Below are 9,635 nucleotides of genomic sequence, written 5' to 3' on the forward strand. Positions count from 1 at the left end.
AGCTCCTGTGGTGATAGTGGGGGAGGTGCTGATATTTCTGCACCCCCCTGCAAGATCACAGCCATCTGAATGCAGGAACTGCTTACACGGGTCGCCACACCTCTTCCCGTGCAATTCAGCTGCCAGTGACAGCTGTCAGCACGGAACTGCCATTGTGTGTTTTCACACAGTGACATTTGAAATCCATGACAGAATCCGATAAACTATCGCTGAAAGACCTGATATCTAGTTGACTGGTGCTTGTTAAAGGGGTTTTCCAGTTAAAACAAGTTATCCCCTTTCCCCAGGGTTGGCGAGAACGTGCTGACCTGTGGGTGTCTGACCTCTGGGACCTGAACTGATCAGCAGATCAAGGATTATCCCCAACAGACGGCTGACCGCTGTGTGTGCACTGCCGATCCATTCTAACAGACATAAAAGTTACTTGTTCTGCCGATCGGTGTGAGTTCCAGGGGTCATACCCCAACTCATGAGCAGGTCATCACCCATCCTGTGGGTAAGAGACCAGTTGTTTTCACAGGAAAACTCCTCTAAGGAACGCGGACTGGCTAAAATCGTCTTGCCCAAATGTACCATTACTCAATGTGATCATCCACATGAACCTCTATGCTATGGACAAGACAGACCTAGAATAGATGGCAGACCTCTCCTGCACCCGCCATGTGGACAAGCACAAGGAGCTGCCGGTGGACCCAATCTCACACGGTGAGAGTGAAGTTGTACACGGTCATGTCTGTGGTCTATTAGCTGGCGTACATGACACGGCTGGCAGGACTCCATAACTTCTGTGGTTTCCAGTTAATGAGACAAGAGCGTACTTGTACGGAGGATGAATGTTTCCTTGTTATATCACACCACCATAAAACATGATTTCCTTGTAAGATAGAACTGCTTACAAATGACAAAAACAAACTAAACAAGGCACTATAAAAACACGGAAAAAGCATTCAGACAGGAAGGAGCTAGGGTTAGAGGAAGACTTCTGTCAGGCACCATGACCTTCCATAGGAGTCAAAAGAAAGAATGTGAGAATCTAAAAGAAAAGAGAAACTAACTTCATGCTGCTGAAGAGAAACCACACGATCAGGGCAGGATGGTAAATTGTCTCGAAACTAGAAGTAGGGCACAGTATCGTACCCTGTGGCCCTCCTCAATGTGGATTTTTCTTTGCTGCTGGGCTAGAAAACTCCATCAAATGTCATTAACCCCCACACAGCGGCAGATTTACTAAACAAATGCGTCTTTAAGGGTATGAGCAAACAACGGCTTTTTCAGGTGGATTCTGCTATGAAAAACCGCCAGAAAATGCGCTAAACGCTCAGCAGAATGGACATGTGCATTTCTATGGAAAAAACAACTTTCTGTTCATATGTTGAGCATTGATCTCCCAAAGACACTAAAGTCGGCAGACAATTCTTCAGGCGTTTGCTGCTCCTTACTTTACACTAGAAAGCAAAGGGAAGGCGCAAAAGACGGCCGGGCATCTTTTTTAGAGTTTTGCCAACATGTTTGGTTAGAATATCAGTAGACATTTATTTAGTTTTAATAAGGAGTTTAAAAAAAAGACTGGAAACTGCTAAAAAAAAAAAAAAAAAAAAAATGCCTCCTGAAGTATCTTCCTTTACGTTGTGTGCACATAACCTGTGCTAAGGCCTCAGTCAGACGTCCATGTTGCACGTACGGGTTCTATAAGGTTTCTTCACGGATACAACACGTACCTACTATAAACTATGGTGCTGTGCACATGTCCGTGTTTTTCCAGCAGCACGGATCACAAGGACCAATACAAGTCTATAGGTCTGTATAAGACACGTAGAGCACACTGATGGGGTCCATGTGTCAGCTATGTGTCATCCATGTGCTGCCTGTGCTTAACATTATATAGCCAATCGTCAGCAAAACAGTATAGTGCTAATTAATTATAAGATTTATATCAGGGTAGAGTGTACATAAGAGCACTAATGAGCAACGTATTCCAAGGAAGGCTATAGTACCGTATATACTCGAGTACAAGCCGACCCGAGTCTAAGCCAAGACCAGTAATTTTGCCACAAAAAACTGGGAAAACTTAATGACTTGAGCATAAGCCTAGGGTGGGAAATGCAGCAGCTACCGGTAAATGTCAAAAATAAAAATAGATACCAATAAAAGTAAAATTAATTGAGACATCAGTAGGTTACATGTTTTTGAATATCCATATTGAATCAGGAGCCCCATATAATGCTCCATAAAGCTCATGATGGCCCCATAAGATGCTCCATAATAAAATATGCCCCATAAAATGCTCCATAATAAAATATGCCCCATAAAATGCTCCATAAAGTTTATGATGGGCCCCATAAGATTCTTCATAGAAAATATGCTCCATATAATGATGTATAGATTGATTATGGCCCCATAAGATGCTCCATAGAAACATTTGCCCCATAGCTGGCTGCTGCGATAAAAAAAAAAATAAAAAAATCACATACTCACCTCTTGTCCTGAGCAGGCCCCCGACACTTGCAATATTCACCTGACCATGTTCCACCGTTGGGCGCCGCTGTGTCTTCCGCGCCTTCCGCACTGACTGTTCAGGCAGAGGGCGGCGCACACACTAATCGCGTCATCGTGCCCTCTGACCTGAACCTCACAGGCAGAGGACGCAGAAGACACAGCAGCGCCCAGCGGTGGAACGCGGACAGGTGAATATCGCGCAATACTCACCCTCCAGTCCCCATTATACTCACCTGCTCACGGCGCGGTCCCTGGCAGCTTCTCACTGACAGGTGATCTTCGGTGCCCGCAGCTTCTTCCTGTGTTCAGCGGTCACATCGTACCACTCATTAAAGTAATGAATATGCGTCCATATTCATTACTGTAATGAGCGGAACCACGTGACCGCTGAACACAGGAAGAAGCGGCGGGCACCGAAGAAGCAGGAACGTGCAGAGACGCGCCGGGAGCAGGTAAGTATGATTTGACAGCTGCCACTCCCCCTCCCCCGCCGACCCCCTGGGACAATGACTCGAGTATAAGGTGTGAGGGGCACTTTCAGCCCAAAAAATGGGCTGAAAATCTTGGCTTATACTCGTATATACGGTAATTAATATAAGCCTGCTCACAAGAATACATAGCCCAAAAATTTGAAAAAGAAATGTAAATCTCTATGTACACAAAAAGGCAGAGTGAGCACACACTAAAGGCAGCACATAGCAGCCGGAGGAGAGGGGGTCGATGTGACCAGTAAATATAACGTATCAGCAATGTAAGAGAAATAACTATCTAATAACCATTAGCCAGTGGGCCATAGATAACATATATTATTGCCTTAGTTAAACCAGTAAAGGGGTCATCTCACGGAAGTAAACAGCTAGAATAGCGCCAGGTCCCACACGTGTTTCGCCGAATAGCCTTCATCAGGGGGTGTGCTGACAAAGGCTACAGTATATGTCAAAACATGTGTTGGGAGTCGAACAGGAGCAAATGAATGTGCCTTTTTTATTCATTGTGTATTTGCTTTCAATAAAGATTTACACTTCTTTAGCAAATTATTATTGGCTATACACTGTGTTTAATATTGCAAAGTATAGCAGAAGCTTTGCCATTTATTTATTCCATGAAAAGCAGTGATGACATTGATGATAAAACTAACATGGGGTTAATGTGCAGGTTAATAGTTCTGAACCTGCCGATGCTGGCACTTAGAGAACCTGCTCCTGGGAGGAAATTAACTTTATTCCTCCTGGTAGCATTTGCATTCCAGTCACGGGGATTGCTCCGGCGTGGGTTCAGTCATCGCGCTGTGTAGCCGCACCCCCGGCACTGACTGACAGCTCGCTCAGCATTAGGGCCAGCTGTCAGTCAGTGCCCAGGTGGCACAGTTACAGCCATCACTCCCTATTGTAATGTGGTGACCCTTGTTGCAGCTAGGGGGCGCTGTGTGTGCTCCTCAGGATATGCATGGAGGCGTATCTGTGGTTATAATGGTGATAAGATAGTGACTGGCAGGATTGTAAGTGGCCGGTATGTGTCGCAGAGGGAGTCTGCGCTGTAAGCCTGATGTAATGCTTTTGTTCTGGGACCTGTAGTTCCACAAGTGTTTGTATAAGGCTGCCGTCACACTAGCAGTATTTGGTCAGTATTTTACATCAGTATTTGTCAGCCAAAACCAGGAGGGGGTGATAAATGCAGAAGTGGTGCATATGTTTCTATTATACTTTTCCTCTATTTGTTCCACTCCTGGTTTTGGCTTACAAATACTGATGTAAAATGCTAACCAAATACTGCTAGTGTGACGGCAGCCTAATATTCAAGGGAGGCTTACAGGGTTAGTTATGAGAGCTGAGCGGGTCGAACTAGCCACACACACACCACCCAACTATGGGAGTGGTTACAACTATATAATGTGACCAGGGTGTGGGTCACACGGTTCCTGCAATGGAGTCGGTTGTGGTTCCTGTGTATGGACCTGAGTGGTCTCTGCAATGGAGACTGTGTAGATCCTGGACGGCTTGTGTGTTGGGAGGTCCTGAGTGTGGACTGGATCCCTGAATAGCGCACTGTGAGGCCGTGTATCTGAAGTCCTGTGTGCTGGGAGATCCTGGGAGTAGGATCAGATCCCAGTTAATCGCACTGAGAGACTTGTGTGTTGGCGGTCCCAGGTGGGGACGGACGTCCTGAATAGCACACTGAGTGGCCTGTGTTGGAAGTCCTGGGAGTAGGATTCCTGAATAGCACAAACCTGTGTTGGGAGTCCTGGGAGTAGGACTTCCTGAAGAGCACATGGGAAGGAGTTGATGCAGAGTCTGTGATGGCACTGAATTGGGGGAGCTAAAGCCCGCCTGAGGATCTGGACTTACTGATGTGTGCCTGCCAGGCAAGTTGGTGATCCCGGTTTGGCAGTTTCCCTGGAGAAGAAAGGACTGACAGGAGTCAGCGTGTGGAGCAGGAGCTCCTGGAAGGTAACCCAGAGTATGGAGAATTGTGTGCACTGACAGAGGGTCAGTAATGAACTGTGCGGTTTCCCACGGTAACTGGATGAAGTGAGGTCCAGCGTGTTTATAGACTACGAATCAATGTCGTGTGCGCTATACGACTAGAGACATTGATACGGCGTACGGACACCCCTGGGAACTAGTCAAGGAGGGCTGGCGGGTGTAGTGTCTGAACTCTGAGGTAAAGCTGTATAAGAAGTATCTAAGTTAAAGCTGCAACTTAATGTCATCTGTTGGTGCCTATTGTGTTCCATGAAGTGGAATGGACTGTGCATGACCCGGTTTATGATGCCATAATAAACCGCATGGCCTGTTTTTGTGAGAAAATCGTGCCTGTGTGACTGAGTCCTGTTTCTAAGCGAGTGTCCCCAACACATGCAGTAAGCGCTATCTCACACTATACACAGCGCGATGACTGACCCCGCGTCCCTGGTATGGACTGACAGCTCACTCAGCATTAGGGCCAACTGTCAGTCAGAACCTGGGCGGCACGGTTACAGTCATCACTCCCTATACACAGCGCGATGACTGACCTCGTGTCCCTGGTACTGAGTGACAGATCACTCCGCTTTAGGGTCGGCTGTCAGTCAGAACCTGGGCGGCATGGTTACAGCCATCACTCCCTATACACAGCATGATGACTGACCCCGCGTCCCTGGTACTGACTGACAGCTCACTCAGCATTAGGGTCAACTGTAAGTCAGAACCTGGGCGACATGGTTACAGCCATCACTCCCTATACACAGCGTGATGACTGACCCCGCATCCCTGGTACTGACCAGGGACTCACTCAGCATTAGGGCCAACTGTCAGTCAGAACCTGGGCAGCACGGTTACAGTCATCACTCCCTATACACAGCATGATGACTGACCCCGCGTCCCTGGTATGGACTGACAGCTCACTCAGCATTAGGGCCAACTGTCAGTCAGAACCTGGGCGGCACGGTTACAGCCATCACTCCCTATACACAGCGTGATGACTGACCTCTTGTTCCTGGTATGGACTGACAGCTCACTCAGCATTAGGACCGGCTGTCAGTCAGTGCCTTGATCAGCAGTAGGGCCGGCTGTCAGTCAGTGCCCATGCGGCACGGTTACAGCCATCACTCACTATACACAGCATAATGACGGACCTCGTGTTCCTGGTACTGACTGACAGATCACTCTGCTTTAGGGTCGGCTGTCAGTCAGTGCCTTGATCAGCATTAGGGCCGGCTGTCAGTCAGTGCCCACGTGGCACGGTTACAGCCATCAGTCACTATACACAGCGCGATGACTGAACCCGCGCCGATGTGACTAAAACCAGAACATGACCGGGAGGAATAAAATTCATTTCCACCAGGTAGCGGGGCTCTAAGTGCCAGCACTGGGCAGGTTCAGACAATATGAACCTGTAGATTAACAAATCTGCAGGTTAATAGCGTTTTTCACGACAGGTTTCCGTTAAACACGTACGTGTGAATACGGTCTCATACAGTGTTTACATAAAGGGTTATTACCAGCTACTAAAGTTAAGGCCTATGAACTGGATATGTGATAACTTTCGGGTCAGTGGGGTGTAACTGCTGAGACCAGCATCGGTCCTGAGAACGGGGCTCTGTCAGATTTGAGCTTTGGTCTAGCGGTAGATGAAGGAGTGGAGCGGCGCGCACAAGCACGGTCACAGCCTTATTCAGTCAGGGGCTTTCAGAGCTCTGCTATAGGGAAAGATTTTGCTCCCAGAGATCGGACCCCCATGGATTCGCAGATTATCACCTATCCAGTGCATAGTTCACATTAGGTGTTGGAAATAACTCCTTAACAGCCAAATATAGAAATACGTGCAAATAGCGAAACACTGCTACAAATTTACAAGATGTAGCATCTCTTAGCCAATGAGATGAATGACCCATAACATCTGCACTCATTCTGCGCCTCCTGTCTCCATGGTATTACATGCCCATGTTCACACTTTGGTTGCCAGGCATTGCTCAGGTCGCTCACACTGAGTCTTTTTCCAACACTTTTTGAAAAACAACACCGACAAATAATCAAAAGAAAGGGCCTATTATTTTATGTAGAGAAAAAGACGTGCGGTTCCTATGTTCCGGCTTTCATACTTCGGCCTGAATCAGATGTCATTTTTTTGCATACAGAAACGGGAAAAACAGACACATTTTCATCTGGATCAGATTGTGAAAATGGACACATGGACCAAGGCTGGATGACAATCAGGGAGGCTGCTGCTTTTCTTGTATGCAGAAAAAAAATCCAAGGTTCTACAAATGAAACGTTGAAACATACATGTGCCCGGCCCCACAGTCTATAATGGATAGGTGTGATAGCCGTGAGAGCCACGGGGACCTGCACCTGAGGAGCAACGGAGAGGGGCCCGATCTATGGATGAAATGGCTGACAGCGGAGGTGGTCGGTAGGACAGGGGGTGGGGGGTCACTACAATAATGGAGGTGGTCGGTAGGACAGGGGGTGGGGGTCACTACAACAATGGAGGTGGTCGGTAGGACAGGGGGTGGGGGTCACTACAACAATGGAGGTGGTCGGTAGGACAGGGGGTGGGGGGTCACTACAACAATGGAGGTGGTCGGTAGGACAGGGGGTGGGGGGTCACTACAACAATGGAGGTGGTCAGTAGGACAGGGGGTGGGGGGTCACTACAACAATGGAGGTGGTCGGTAGGACAGGGGGTGGGAGGTCACTACAACAATGGAGGTGGTCGGTAGGACAGAGGGTGGGGGATCACTACAACAATGGAGGTGCTCAGTAGGACAGAGGGTGGGGGATCACTACAACAATGGAGGTCGTCAGTAGGACAGGGGGTGGGGGATCACTACAACAATGGAGGTGGTCAGTAGGACAGGGGGTGGGGGATCACTACAACAATGGAGGTGGTCAGTAGGACAGGGGGTGGGAGGTCACTACAACAATGGAGGTGCTCAGTAGGACAGGGGGTGGGGGGTCACTACAACAATGGAGGTGGTCAGTAGGACAGGGGGTGGGGGATCACTACAACAATGGAGGTGGTCGGTAGGACAGGGGGTGGGAGGTCACTACAACAATGGAGGTGCTCAGTAGGACAGGGGGTGGGGGGTCACTACAACAATGGAGGTGGTCAGTAGGACAGGGGGTGGGGGGTCACTACAACAATGGAGGTGGTCAGTAGGACAGGGGGTGGGGGATCACTACAACAATGGAGGTGGTCGGTAGGACAGGGGGTGGGAGGTCACTACAACAATGGAGGTGCTCAGTAGGACAGGGGGTGGGGGGTCACTACAACAATGGAGGTGGTCAGTAGGACAGGGGGTGGGGGGTCACTACAACAATGGAGGTGGTCAGTAGGACAGGGGGTGGGAGGTCACTACAACAATGGAGGTGGTCAGTGGGACGGCGGGGCTCAGTGGGACGGTGGCGGGGGTCAGTAGGACGGTGGCGGGGGTCAGTAGGACGGTGGCGGGGGTCAGTAGGACAGCTGGTCCCTGATCCCATTCTACCACAGTGTGGCTTTCCATCAGTGATGTGCGGCTCTCCCATCTGTCATTCATTGTCTGCCCCCAGCTCTGTGCCGGCTCTGTCAGCGACATTACATACAGTACACATATATGTGCAGCAGGAGCCGCGCACACCAGTGACACCACACCTCCACACCGCACAATGGCACCGGTGCTGGTTGGCCGCCGCCATACGCCGTACTGCACACTGTGGGCACAGAGAATGGGCACTGTCCATCCCCGGTATCTGCCGGCACCTACCGAGAACAGCGTGGAGTAGAAGGACAGGGAGAACTTGATGCAGTAGTAGGTCCGCAGTGTGGCCCTCCATGTGTCGGTGCCGGCCATGGCTGCTGCTCACATGCACGGCGCCGTGCGCTCCCCGGTCATTGTCTCCCCGCTGCACACACGGCACTTCCGCATGGGGAGAGAGAAAGTGCACGGGGAGGGGACACATTAACCCCTCACTGCTGTGCTCGGTAATGTCACTGCACCTGCGGCTGTGCGGACGGGGTGTGTGTACAGTGTGTTGTGTGAATGCTCCTGTGTGAACATGTGTGTAAAGTGTGGGTGTACGAGCGTGTGTACAGTGGGTTTATAGTGGGGGTATGCTGGTGTGGGTGCATGTGTGTACAGTATTGGTGTATGTACATATAGTGTGTGGGTTGTACATGTGTGTCTACAGAGTGGGTGTGTGTGTACTGTCGGTGTGGCTGTACGTATATGTGTATAGTGGTGTGTGTGTGTGTGTACGTATGTGTCTGTACAATGTTGGTGTGGATGTGTGTACAGTGTGGATGTAGGTGTACATGTGTGTACAGAGTGGGTGTGTATGTGTGCGGTATGAGTGGGTGTGTATAGATACTGTGAGTGTGGGTCGATATCCACAGTGTGTGTATTATTTTCTCCTCGTCCTTCAAGAGCCATAACTTATTTTCCACCAACGTGACCTCTGGGCTGTTTTTCTTGTGGGATGAGCCGCAGTTTGTGACCCCAAACATTTGACCATATAATGTAAAAGCAGAAAAACCGTCCACATGGAGAGAAACGTTTGTGTTTCCTGTATGCGGTGATCAGTGTGTGCTCACATGACCTGGCTGTATACGGCGATCAGTGTGTGCGCCGTGACCTGCCTGTATACAGTGATCAGTGTGTGCACACATGACCTGCCTAT

The 9,635-nt window shown here is 49.4% G+C and overlaps 1 protein-coding gene across 2 annotated transcripts in view; it reads right to left on the reverse strand.

The window, feature by feature from the left end:
* LOC138676860 (tetraspanin-15-like) overlaps positions 1-9,297 on the reverse strand; it is a 284,359-nt gene extending 275,062 nt beyond the window's left edge. Inside the window, exon 1 of one of the 2 annotated variants that reach the window (XM_069766526.1) lies at positions 8,723-8,868. In XM_069766526.1, coding sequence (XP_069622627.1) covers positions 8,723-8,809 — 87 coding nt within the window. In that variant the 5' untranslated portion in view covers positions 8,810-8,868. Of the gene's footprint in view, positions 1-8,722 lie in introns of both variants that reach the window. The other variant, XM_069766525.1, reaches the window with a different exon arrangement.
* Positions 9,298-9,635: the final 338 nt, after the last annotated feature.

This window comes from Ranitomeya imitator, chromosome 4 (assembly GCF_032444005.1).
Source record: "Ranitomeya imitator isolate aRanImi1 chromosome 4, aRanImi1.pri, whole genome shotgun sequence".
NCBI classification, from domain to species: Eukaryota; Metazoa; Chordata; class Amphibia; order Anura; family Dendrobatidae; genus Ranitomeya; species Ranitomeya imitator.